The following is a 13,913-nucleotide window of genomic DNA, read 5'->3' as shown; positions in this document are numbered from 1 at the left end:
AAACCGTATCCAAGCTCCGTGGCTAGTCTGTGCTCTTTGGACTTTTCAAACTGAGCGAACTGAAACATCTTAGTAGCTAAAGGAAGGGAAATCAACCGAGACCCAGTTAGTAGCAACGAGCCAGAGCGGATTGGGGGTTTGAAGAAAAACAAATTCATTTAACATAATTGTGTTATTATTCTAATATTTGAAATTATAGTTCTTAATATTAGAAAGAATGAGTCACTAGCAAACTTGGCATTTAATGAGTGATGTTATTAAAGTAGAATTTCGCTATGAATGAGATAGTAGACTTATATTTTACCTTTCTTTGGAATTATATTTACTTGTGTTACGTTGGTTACTTATGTAATGTTGGATTTGACATAAGAGTATTATGCTACATCTTTTTTTTTTTTTTTTTTAGATTTTGAATTTAGGTTATAGTTTATATTTTTAATTTATTTTCTTTAGTACTATTGATTTTTTATTTCACATTGCTTGCTGTTTATTTTTCACTTACAGTTGATAGATTTTTTTTTTTTTTGTCAAACATTTGAATAATGTAATGCAATTATATTTATAAATATTAATTTTTTGTCAAACATCCAATCCATGATGTTCTCATAGAAATTCTGCTTTTAATTTTTATAATTAATTACAATATTATTAATTTATAGTTATAAATATATGATTATTAATTAATATATTTTCAAGAAACAATGTCTTGTTAAATACCTAATTTAATATCATTTACAAAGGCATATATTTTTCAAATATTAATTTTTAATTTTTGATAATTAATTTTATCTTTAAATTAAACTAACTATGTAATTGCAGTTGTGCAACCAAACAGTGCGCATGTAATTACACTGTAATTATGTTATAACAAACAAACAAGTCATTGTAATTACACTACTTTGTAATTAGTACTTTAGTAATTACACCAAATCCAATTACCAGGTGGCTTTCCAAACAGACCCTTATTTTTTCTTTCTTGCTATATAGAAATTGTTGATCTTCGGGTTAATTTTGAATTTTCATGTTTTTCTTTGGACTAAGGAAGCAATAAAATCTCTAATGATAATCATTAAGTTTATTTACCCAATGCAAACACCAAATCAATAAATGCATGGATTGCAAGTAAAGTTGTTCCTCTAGGCATGTTACCGAGGCAATCTTCATTCCGAGTGAACTAGAAGCGCATGCAACATACTTTTATCTCGCCTGAACTAGGAGCACATGTAAATTTACTCAATCAAAGGATTGCTTTTGATTTACTTAATCCATTAACTAATTGAAAAGTTACCTTTGTGTAATTAAGAGGTCAGGGACTTGAGCCCACAAATTTTAGCCTCTTGCAAAAAGGCAAGGAAAAACTTCTTACTGTAGACCCATTGTTTGAATCTTTACCTGACCATACACAGCTACAGCTTAGTGCAACAGACGGCCTGTAAAACTAATAAGCAAATTCCAACCAACCTCTGGCTGTATACATTGTTTATGGACATGGAAATTGTGTCCTTAAACAATGTATACAACAATTCCAGTAGCAGTCAACTATTAGTGCTACAACAAAGCCTCGTAACAATGACTTGTGGTTTCACCCATCAAGTGCCAGTTGTGTGTTTCCTGACTTTTATATATTGAAGTGCGATAGCAGGGCAGTTATCCATCATCAGAAAATATCAATCACCATCACATTTGCTGTCTTATTACTCATTCATCATGATGATGGACAAATGTCTCCTTTATGATTTGATTTACAAATACAACTCAGAATAGCAATATCTTTTATGAATCACAATATTTCCCTCCCTATGTCCATTAAAGAATTTCACTTTCCTATCTACAATCCATATCTACCCTCCTTTTGACCCTTAAACATCCCCAAAAACTAACCAGAAATGAAAACTATAGGGATTCTATAATTTACATAGTTTAAATATAATCCAGTATTATTTCTTGGATGCCATGCGAGTTTTGATAGGTTTGAGTTTTAAGCCCATGTTTTCTGGAGAGAGAAGCTCAGGAGCAATGCAAGATGGACTGAGAGGACTTGTAGGGCTGCCATTGAACTGATTTGGTCTGTATAGTCCATAGCCCATTAGGAAAAACTCCATTGGTATTAACATAGCATGTGGCTGCTCTTCTGTCACCATTGATCCACACGCCTGTACCTGCAATCACACTCATTCCTTATTCCCTATTTTTACTCAAAGGCGCGAGATCCAAGCACTAATGCCAACTCAAATATCAGCATTTAATTAGAGCACATACTTAAACACTTGATAAAGAGAGCACATAATTAAACATTAACACTGTATTAAGATCAACCCAGCAAGATTTTTGCAGCTTTTAGGAACCAGCTCACCATGTTACTCTGGTGTATAAATTGAGAACAGCATTACAGCAAATGATCCACTTGGGCACTACCAACTGAATGGGATTAAACTAGTTATCCGTGTAGTGTGTAGACATGAGTGAGATTTGGAGGCACCTAATTTACTTTAACAGGCAAATGTTGTATTAGAATGAAATGGACTAAATAAAGTGGAATAGATATAGAGTAATATATCTGACCCAACTGATTTCGGAGAGGCACAGTTGGTTGGTTATTTGATATTTAAACAGTAATAGCCAAGATAGCTAAATATCAATAAATATTTAACTACACAAGGAATTCATAGCACGTTCACAATAAATTGAAATGGTGTGTCGTTAAACATAAAATTGATGACGTACCTCAACTAGGGCACTGAATCTTCGATCTAATTTAGCAGTCATGTGGAGAGCCTCCGAATGGAAAGGAGAATCATCCCCGACAAATATGAGGGTTCGACATTTCAGTGTCTTCAATCCGTGTGTGATATCAGGTCTCCTGCTCATTCATAAAACCAAGCTTCGAGAGGTGTTGACAAATATGTACACAAATGATGAATATTTAAGCAGTGATGTCTAGTTTGCTACCCATCAATGGCTTGAAGAAAGCGCCAAACATTCATACTCTGCCTCTCATCTAACAACTGCATGGGAGAATATCAAAAAGAAGAAACATACATAAAAGAAGATCCTTAAACAATATCCAGTCGAAGAAGAAGAATCAAACTGACTAATTGATCATGTGTGGAGGCATTTACCCTTCTGCATGCTTGAGCTATATCTGATTCTGGAATATCTTCAGATCCACGAACTTCCTGATACAATTGAATGACCTTATTCAATCCAATCGTTTTAAAAAAAAAAAAAAAAAAGACATGCGTACATCTCCAAGTGAAAACACTGGGATACCTTGCTGAAGTAGCGGTGAAGCAGAAACTCTTTCAGAACACCACACATCCCGTAGAAGTATAGTAAATTTGACATGACCTATATTAACAATAATGTCCTCTTTCATTTTTCTTCTCGCAGCATGAAGGTAAAAAGAAGATATAAAATGATACCTTATTGTAAAACCATTCAGTCCACGAAGGTGCTCTGCATAGAGGGGAAACAAGAATCAAACCAAGAACGCGCTCCCTATGCTTTATCTGTGACATGTGAGCGTTGTTAGTAAAGTTCAGCCATCATTAAAAGCATCAGTACGAGATTATTGGAGAAAACCTACAGCAAATAAGGTGAGTATGTAAGCACCAGCAATTACTCCCATACACATCACTGCTCCAAGCCTAAAAAACAGCAAGAATCTCATCATTAGTAAGAAGTTTCCAAGAAAGAGCTCCTCACAACTTAACAAAGATATCTAATAAGTCAAAAGGGTCAGAGAAAGAGGGAGAAAGATGGGACAAACAAACTTAAAGTGATTACCCAAAATAGTTAAGAACCTCAACGATCTGATCTGTTAAATCATCCACTGATGGTACAGAATTCTCTGAACAAATTGCTGCAGCTCCCAACTGCAAGAACTCTTGTGGAATTCCGAGAAGAGAAGTATGTAAGTAATGGAATTCAGTAAAAGAGAGTTTGACAACAAATAGAAGAAAAACTAATATGACTTGATGAAACAAAACAACTTGGCCAGTTCACAGACCTCATGGCCAGGAGGACTAATGTGGTAAATGCAAAAATTGTGGAGCAGCAAAGAAGCTGCTTCCGGACAGAAGAACAGTCCTTGGAAACATGACATATCTGCAAGGACGAATGAGAATATATAGCATAAAACTAAAAGTCAACATATAATATAATACCAGAGGATACAAACTTATCACTAACGATTTACTGCTAGATCAGGATAAGTGATCAGTGCCGGCTTCTCTTGGTCCCCATAAACTATAACTGACACAGAACCATAACCAGTCCGTACGATATGCTCCTGAAGAAAAGGTCATTTGCATCATGTTAATTGCTCAGAAGATAGAAGTTCCATAATGTAAAAAAAGTACCTCATCCCGTAAAATATATCATTAATGGGAATTCTACTAACCAGTATAATTTGTAAAACACAATGACTGTTCAAGTAAAATATAAATTCAAATAGTAAACTAACACCATCAAGTAGACAGAAAGTTCTCCATTCCAAGAAATGAAATGTCAAACAAGAAAATCTTCTGAATTATTAGATATAAGAATTCAAAACTGGGATTTCAATAGGTCAGTGAAGTGAGTTGAGAACCATGAGGTCTTAGGTTTAATTCCTAGCGGAGGCAAAAACACTAGGGGATTTCGAGGTGGATAGAGTTACCCGGTACCTATGCTGGTGGGAGGTAGCAGGTGCCTCGTGGAATTAGTTGAGGTGCGCACAAACTGACCCGGACACCGCGGTTATAAAAAAAAAAAATCAAAACTGGGCTGGGGAGGTTGGAAAAAGATGTTAGTGAATGGTTTTCCATCGCGTCAGCGTTGTCTTAATGAACGAAGCCCCAACGAGGAAGGCGTTGGTGGTTTATCATTATTAGGTGAACAATGCTAATTCCTTTTTTTGTGTCACTCCTAGACTGGGAAGAAGTGCTTTTCCGACTTGTTGTATCTAGAGACTGCTCTCTCTCTAAACTAGTCCAGCCTCAAATCAAATAGAATTCCAAAGAGAATGTCTCGGCTTCATAAACATTACACAGGATCACCTAATTTACCTCCTAGATGGGACTAAAAAACTTACCCCTACTAATCCATATGGCTTCACAATCCAAATAAGATGCCATTTAGAAAGTGTAGGATGAGTTAACAACATTTAAGACAACAAATAGGATATGGGCCTAAATGACAGAATAAAATAGACAGAAACCAAAGACACTAAATGACAGAAAAGATAGATTATATTCAGGATTGAATTACTTTTAAGCACCCCTCCCCCCCCCCCCCCCCCAACCCCCCAACCAAAAAAAAAAAAGAAAAAAAACCACCCTCCCACAAAACAAGGGGAAAACAATCAACAACTGCTGTGTTTATGGTCTTTCAAAGAATGAATGCCACCATTAAACAAAGTTAAAAAGGAATGAGTACCAGGACTAAAGATTCTATTTTACTCAAAAAAAAGATTCTATTCACAATGAAATAGATAATTGGGGGCAGAGAAGGATAACTCAAGCGTTTGTCATCTTAAATATTTAAATTTTCAACAAATACGGATAAAAAATTATACATTAAACAGCTAGTTATAAATCAGCAAATTAAACATGTAAAATAGAGCCGACTCAACTAATTTGGAATTGAGGCACATGTAATCAATTGATACACCAGAGAAAGCAAAATAATTCTAAGAGTGTGTTCCCTTATGGAGGAAAACATAAACGTTTTCCAATTTTCTCATGTTCGGTTGGTCAAAATATTTGGAAAACATTTTCTCTAGGAAAATAAGGTTTTCGAAATTGAAAAAAATGGCATCCCCTAATGTAAGTAGAGAAAACAAGTTCCACAAGTGGCATTCCACGTTGATTGTCTCCTCCCCACACTTGAACGCACCCAATCATGTCCCCTACCTCTACCCCCAACCACATTGCCCCCCCCCCCACCCACAAACCAACCCATCCCTCCCGTCCCCATAGTATTTGTGTAGATTATATACAAATGCTTTTAGGATAATAATTTTGGCATACGTACCGAACACACCCTAAATGGCGTAAAATGAAAGCCAGCTGTTTTCTGCCTCATAAGAAATTCCCAATAAAATTATGGATTCAAACGCAATTCCAATTTCCTTTCTATACCCATCTTCAATCAAACCAAATGCTCATATTTTCATTTTAAAATGTAGACAGATGCTAAATATACATCTAGTGTATCCACACACACATAAAGATGAAGAAAAAAGTTGAGACCTTTCCGCCAAGATAGATTGTGTGAACATCAAGGGAAACGGAATCGCTGCTTGAATCTGACATGGCTTTTGGTTATCTGTGTTCACACAAATAACCAAAATGTCAATTAGAACCCTCTCCTCTTTCTCTCCTTCTCTCTTTAAATGTTTCACTTTGTATATAAATGAATATATATATGTATATTCAACAAGAAAGAGGAAGAAGGAGGCCTTTCAGCTTCAATGGCTTCTATACCAAGCGATTCTCTCTCTCTTTCTTTTTTTCTCTCTGCTTTCTATTTTCGGTTCCTTCCTTCTCGCGACACTTTTTTCCTCTTTTTTTATGGTTTTTTTTATTTCTCATTTTATTTAAAAAAATACAATATGCGGTTAACTTTAACTAACCTCCCTCGACGGTTCCCCTAGGCTCTGAGTTTTTGACTCCGTTCATTGTCTTAACGGCAGTTCTCATCGAAGCTTGGCACTTGCACTATGTTGCTACAAATATAATCAGGTCTGCAAGTTGGAGTCGAATTCCACAGAAAATTAACGTTAGCGGTAACTGTTCAATATCACTAAAATTACAAGATCGAACAATTTTCTTAATTATAACGATTAAGATTGCTATTTTAAACATTTTAACTGATAAATAATAAAGCAATAAAATTATCAACTAAAGAGGGTGAAATTGTTTGGAGGGCTAGGGTTATGGTTTCCCCAATTATTGGAATTCTTCTTGCTACGTTATTTGTAATCTCGCTGATTTATTCTCTACGGATCGTGAGCACTCAACTTAGAGTAATTCTCTCTCGAGCAAAAACAATAATTTACTAGACGTATTCTACCGAATTGCCCTAGCTAGCAATTTTCTACCGCTCACTATGACCACGTCAAGCTTCGTTATTTCTAATCCTACTTTAATGTCACGACCCAGCTAGGGGTCGCGACGGGTACCCGAGGCTAGCCACCGAGCACCACTCGTTCTACTACTCATCTTGCTCATTTAATGCCCTTTTTATCAAGGACTGGCATCTACGATTAAAATAGTAATCTCCAGAAAACGATTAAAATATATATATATATATACATGACTATATATATATAACGATTAAAATAGCAATCTTAATCATTATATATAACGATTAAAATATAATGCCCTTTTTATCAAGGACTGCGCATCTACGAGCCTCTACTGGAGTACTGAACTCAAGGACGGGACAAGACCCCGTCATGCCCAAAAATATATATATATACATGACTATATACACAAAAGAATAATCAAGCACCTCCGGGACAAAGGAGTGCTTCCAATCGGCTGACAGCTACTACGAATTTGGATCAAGCTCTCCTCCCTGTCTACATGTGGGCATGAACACAGCGTCCAAAGAAAACGGACGTCAGTACGAACATTGTACTGAGTATGAGAGGCATAAACAATGAAATAAGACAATAATAGTAAGGAGATACCAATATAGGACATCTGAATCTGACTGTCAAACATGAGGAAAATAAGTCATACTGTCTTACTCATGCTCATCATCATATCATATATGCATAACGTATAACTGCCCGTCCATATCGGATCGATGTGATAATCATAGCATTAGCCTGCGTCAGGCCTCCCGCGTCCGGGGTACCATCTCATGCCGCCCACTAGTGGTGTCTGCCCATGCCATTCGACCATGGTGTGTATAGTTGCCCGCCTTGGCGGTGACTGCCCGGCCAAATAGGCGCGGTGTAATAGTAATATCATCATAATATGCTTAACTTATCATAATACATGCATAAGGCTCAAGATCAACCATACTTTATCGGGGTGACGTAAGGTCGTGATCCCCCGATTTCATTATGGAGCAATCATTGACATTCTGCCTCACCTTGAAGGAATTAGCATATAAGGTCAGTGTAAGCAATAAATAACATCATTAGAATCACTATACTTTAACTCATTACCTTGTGTAGCTAATTATGGACATAGGCTCATATCTTTCGGAACTTAAGAAGTTCATGGACAAGAAAGAAAGTACACTACAGGATTGATGCCATTAGAAAGAAAGGACTAGCCTCACATACCTTTGACGTTTAACTAAGCTATCGTTCACTTGTTCTCCTTTGATATCACGTCTCTACCTTCAAGAGGAATTCGTACTAACGTTAGTTAATCGACTATAAAAACGTGCTACCATTTCTAGAGGAAATTGGGCAGCACTTCCCTTATTTATACTACTTTTCCTGTGTTCTATATTAACTCCCAAACGCTCACAACAACATTCACAATATTGCAATCAACAATCATCGTTTATATACATTGACCACAATCCACCATTCCTTTTCAATTTCTCCACATTCATAGTTATAGCTTACTATCGCGGTTTCTCATGTATAATACTTATTTCATGGTCTAAGCGTCATTTATAACGTATTCATGATCTCAACATATCAACATTCATGATTCCATTCAACTACCATTCTGTTATATCCCGTATTTTGCATATTCAGAAAATTTGAAATAATTGTGACTAGTAAGAGATAAGGCAATATTTTGATCTTATTTAATACATAAGTTGTTCATAAAAATATTGATGCGGGAATATTGAGGAAGGCTAAGGGAAAAATTGGAAATTTGAAAAATAGTTTTCATGAGTTATAAAAATTTGTCATGAAATAATGGGCTTGGAATAAAAAGAAAAAAAAAATTGGGCTTGAAAAATGGCCAAGGCCCATGTAAAAATTTAAATCCATGTGATAAAAAGAGAGGGCCATATCATTTATCATCATTTATCCAAGAACTTTCAAGAAAAAGGAGAGTGAGAGCAAATGGAGAAGGGCCTCACGGCCAAGAGAAAAGAAAAGAAGAAAAAAAAATTTAGCCTTCAATCTTTGATTCAAAAAATGGATTCTTCTAGTATTCCTACTAATTTAAAGACCCTCTTCAACGTGGTATAATTATTGAAGCAAGAAAACCACTCTTGATGTCAAGTGGAAAATTGAGGAAAAAGGTAAGAATTTCTCTTCTTTTATATATTATGGATGGTTTTGTATGTTGTGGTATGTGAAAATGAATGAAATTCATGAAAATATGAATATTAGGTGTAGCCGTGTATATGTATGTGTGTGGCCGTGTGTGTGTGTAAAAGTAAGGGACCAATTTTGCTTAGTATTTTGGTTGTTGTTGTTATGGATTCCATGTTGATAATGAAAGTTTAATGATCCTAGTGATGTTGTAATGGTTGGAGACTTGTTTTAGAAGTTAATGTGGATTGGAAATAGTGTTCTTGTATTTATGGAAGATAATGTTGTTAGTATGTAAGTTGTTGGAGTAGTTCATGAATTTGAATGAAAGAAATGTGTTGTTATTGTTCTTGTTGCATTTGGAAGGTTTCGGATGAAGTAGAGTATTGGTTGAATTGTTTTGAATATTGTACGGATTGTTGAAGTATCCTTGGATGTTGTTTGAATGGTTGCGGATTGGTACTTGAATATGTAGGCAATTATAAATTGAATGTAAATGGAAAGTCGTCAAGTTTGTAGAAAGAAGTTGTGAACGTTGGAATGTGTTTTGAATTGATTGTTGATATTGTTGGAACAATTGTTGGCATTGTTGTTGCTAAGTTGGCCGAGTTAAATTCTCGGATTTGTTGTTGTATGTTTGGCCGAGTTGAATTCTCGGGGATGGTGCATTTACAGGGGAAATGCTGCCGAAATTTCTGTAGATTAAGTGTTGGTTTAGAATTGGATTCTAAGTGTTTATGGCTAATGATTGGCATACATGAATATTGTTGTAGATTTTGCGAAGCGAAAGACTTAAGTTCGGATTAGCGTAGAAAGCGGGCAAGGTATGTAAGGCTTACCTTTCTTTCTTTTGGCATGATCTTTATGTAACGAGCAAAAGAACGTATATGTATGGTTTCAAGAAATTCCTACTCTTAGAGCCACTAGGATGGCTAACGTTCTTGATTTCCATAAGCTACTTCATATGATTTTGATACGTATTTATGATGTCCGAAGGTCTATGTGATATGTTTCCGAATGATATTTGAAAGGTAATTGATATGACTAAAGTGTTGATTTTTCAAATGCTAGCACATTCGACTATTCCATGGAGTCTTTGATATACTTTGATATGTACATATGATTCCAAAAGTTATATTTGATTTGATCTATACGATATCTGAAAGATACCTGATATGATTATTGCTTCGATTTTCCAAAAATAGCTTCTGAAACGCTTATAGAACGTTCTGTACTTCAAACGTTCGTAACTTTCTCTTACTAAGTCGGATCGACCCGAAACTTGTTTCTGAGCCTTCAGGGGTCGGTAAGTACACTTATCCATCGGGTCTTGATTTATGTGCATATGGTTTCGCATTATTCTGTTCGTGCAAGCCTCAGTTTGGATTTCACTGAACCCGGGCCAGGACATGTTCTCGTGCGTACTCCACTGCATTATTCACCGAGTCCCTCTCACTTGCGGGTCGGGACACGTTATATGTATATGTATGTGATGACATGATGATACGGGGATGGCGGCCAAGATGGCATATGATGACTTTCTCCACCGAGACCCGCAATAGAGGGCCGGGACACGTTATGTATATATGGTATATGATTCTGCCATGCATGATTCTATCCACCGAGTCCCTTAATAAAGGGCCGGGACACGTTATATGCATACACTATACATGATGTTGACATACATGATTCTATCCACCGAGTCCCTCATTAAAGGGCCGGGACACGTTATATGTACATATGGTATATGATGTTGATATTCCTGACCTTATTCACCGAGTCCCTCACTAAAGGGTCGGGACACGTTGTATATATATGTATATGTGTATGATTCATGATTTGAGATATACTACTTTATTACATAAAGGAAACGTATTGATGATTTTACACAGTTTACTGGTTCTGGAGAGTTTCTATTTTTGGCTGTGATCCCCTGTTCTGTACTTCATGCCTTACATACGCGGTACATTTTCCGTACTGACTCCCTCGTCTTCGGGGGCTGCGTTTCATGCCCGCAGGTACAGACGTTCGTTCTGGTGAACCGCCAGTGTAGGATACTTATTCTGCTATTTGGAGTACTCCTTTGATCCGGAGCTCATATTTTTGGTACATAGCTTTTGTTATACATGTTTCTGTATATATGACTATTTGGGGTACGGCGGGGCCCTGTCTCATCATATGTTTCTGTTATGGTTGTAGAGGCCTGTAGACATATATGTGGGTTATGGGTCGTGTTTGTTCGGTTATGTCCGTGACTTATGCCTTAAGCGGTCCCGTTTGCTATTATGGCCGAAACGGTCCATATGTTTGTATATGTATGTACATTCAGGCGATGTGTATTCCGCCAGCCTGCCGGCTTTTGTATGGTATTCTGTTACAGGTGACCGCTTAAGATGACGTCTGTTCTCCGTATCTGTATAAATTAACGTATGTTAAATATGAATAAGTCTTTGATATGTCGATTTGATAAGTGAATGAGTATGGGTGTCCAGTTAGGACACTAGTCACGGCTCACGGGGTTGGGTCGTGACACATTCAACCATGGCACTATTCACTCATTTATGACCCATTGACTATACTTTTCTACAATTCGGGTATCTTAACCTTCCAACACCTTAAGCAACATGAGATGGTCATGAAAATTACCTTGGATGATGGTTGAACAAATCTTGAGTGGAGTTCCTCCTCTAGCACCAAAACCCTACTTCACTCCTTTTGGGTTTTCTTGAGAAAGATGAACTTTAGTGTGATTCTTACACTTGATTTCGTGGGTTTCATGTAGTTGATCACTAATTTTTCTTTGGTTTTCTTGTGATGAAGAGTAGAGAGTATTCTAGAGGCTTCTTGAGAGAAAGATCGTGGAATTGAAATGAATTGAATGAGGTTAGGTCTCCTTTTAATGACTTAAAATCTAATCCGGAATGAGCAGTGACTGAGGTGTACAGTGGTCATAAACCCACTTTACGGGCCGTATTCTGATTTACGGTCCGTCCTTCGCGACTGTATTTAAGCATAATAGAACCAGAAAGGTTTGCTAGGGTCATGGTGGTTTACGGTCACAATTTACGGGCCGTATTTCGATTTACGGTCCGTATTCTGGGTCGTATTTAACCATTTAGACATTTGGCAGAAAGTTGAAATTTTGGAAGGGTTGAAGACGATAGCAGTTTACGGTCCGTAAATCACTTTATGGGCTGTATTCCACTTTACGACCAACTGGGCCAAAGTGCAAACCTGCAACTTTTCACTGTACGTTCACGGGGAAATTTCCGAGGTGTAACATTTAAAACCCGCCATATTGATCTCTCATATACCTAAGGAGTGATGTTGTTCAACAACTACCTAAATATGCATTCTCTCTCGAGCAACATATAATAAAAAGGAACATCTAATCAATGGCCATTCAATCAACTGAAATAAGCACGTAGTTGAACAAGTAGAAAATCAAACGATTTAATTATATTAAAACTTATAAGAATTCATCCTACAAAAGATTCCATCAAAACCCTAGATAAGGAATCTAACTACTTATAATATTGTCTAAGAACATAGCTGTCACGACCCAAACCGAAGGGCCATGACAGGCACCCGGGACCTACCTGCCAAGCACCGCTAATCATGCTTTCATATCATACTCATGAACAAGGGTGGACCCCGAGGGTCATCTGATGGAAATCTGCTAGATCATAAGAGAACTATACTGAAAAGGAACGAGCCCAAAGGACATACGTGTTACACCTCGGAAATTTTTCCGTACTTGTGTGATGAGTAGAACAATGAAGGACTTGAGTGTATGGTGTTTTACTAAGTCGAGAATGGCTAATTTTGCATTTTTGGAAATAATAAAGTTGCAGAATTCTTTTTTCACCCAGTGGTCGTATATGGCACTATACGGCCCGTAAAGTGATTTACGGACCGTATAGTGCAATCGTCTTTCATTACGTCAAAAATCTCAAGATTCTGTTAAGTGTTGAAATGGTTAAAGACGACCCAGTTTACGGCCCGTAAACTGGTTTACGGACCGTAAACCAGGTCGTAAACTGCCATGTCCCTCAGCCAAGACTTCCTGTAAATGGTGAAAATGATTAAAAACGACTTGGAGGACGGCCCGTAAACTGGTTTACGGACCGTAAACCTCAGTCGTAAAGTGCCATGACACTCAGCCAAACCTTCTGTTCTTGAATTGCTTAAACACGATCATGGAAGACAGACCATAAACCACAATACGGTCCGTAAACTGCAATTTACGACCACTGTTCACCCGACGAGAAATCATTAAACATCAGCTTTTGAGCTATTAAAAGGAACTTAGGCCTCATTTTATTTCATTCTTCATTCATACAACTCAAGAACACTCTAGAACTCTCCAAATACTTCCTCCATAAGAATCCAAGAGAATCAAGGAAAAAGCTAAAGATCAACAACACAAAACCTATGAAATCAAGTGCAAGAACACATCAAGGGATCATCTAAGTCAAGTAATTCCCAAGAAGGTGAAACTAGGGTTTTGTTTAAGTGATGAATTTCAACTCAAGGGTTGTTCAACCGCTATCCAAGGTAAGTTTCATGATCATTCTATGTTGTTTGAAGTATTGAAAAGCTTAGACACTTGAAATGTAGAAGAACATAGAAATGGACCATTATTGAGTAAATAGTGCCATAAATGAATGATAGTGGGATTGAATTATGA

General features: G+C 36.9%; 1 protein-coding gene across 5 annotated transcripts; it reads right to left on the bottom strand.

Annotated features, from left to right (window-relative positions):
- Positions 1–1,665: 1,665 nt before the first annotated feature.
- On the bottom strand, positions 1,666–6,561 carry LOC132641031 (protein NDL1-like). Of its 5 annotated transcripts, none has more exons than XM_060357882.1 (11): positions 6,234–6,559; positions 4,192–4,291; positions 4,010–4,107; positions 3,787–3,875; positions 3,587–3,647; positions 3,423–3,509; positions 3,271–3,348; positions 3,120–3,176; positions 2,950–3,005; positions 2,725–2,860; positions 1,666–2,159 (listed from the first exon to the last, which is right to left on the bottom strand). In XM_060357882.1, the coding sequence occupies exons 1-11, from the start codon at positions 6,294–6,296 to the stop codon at positions 1,938–1,940; spliced, it is 1,047 nt and encodes a 348-aa protein (XP_060213865.1). In that variant the 5' UTR covers positions 6,297–6,559; the 3' UTR covers positions 1,666–1,937. The 5 variants fall into 5 exon arrangements, with proteins under 5 accessions (XP_060213865.1, XP_060213868.1, XP_060213866.1 ...); XM_060357885.1 differs by having other exon boundaries at positions 4,181–4,291; positions 6,234–6,261; XM_060357883.1 differs by lacking the exon at positions 6,234–6,559 and adding an exon at positions 6,016–6,220.
- Between the last annotated feature and the right edge of the window lie 7,352 nt (positions 6,562–13,913).

Source organism: Lycium barbarum, chromosome 5 (assembly GCF_019175385.1).
Source record: "Lycium barbarum isolate Lr01 chromosome 5, ASM1917538v2, whole genome shotgun sequence".
Classification (NCBI taxonomy): Eukaryota; Viridiplantae; Streptophyta; class Magnoliopsida; order Solanales; family Solanaceae; genus Lycium; species Lycium barbarum.
This window is presented reverse-complemented; position numbering and strand designations above follow the sequence as displayed.

Bases quoted from the DNA above. Each gene is read 5' to 3' on its own strand.
- LOC132641031 (XM_060357882.1), bottom strand. From the start codon at position 6,296: ATGTCAGATTCAAGCAGCGATTCCGTTTCCCTTGATGTTCACACAATC. The intron at 3,510-3,586 runs GTAGGTTTTCTC...CACATGTCACAG, and splicing joins ACATACTCACCTTATTTGCT to ATAAAGCATAGGGAGCGCGT. The intron at 3,349-3,422 runs GTATCATTTTAT...TTGTTAATATAG, and splicing joins CTGAATGGTTTTACAATAAG to GTCATGTCAAATTTACTATA.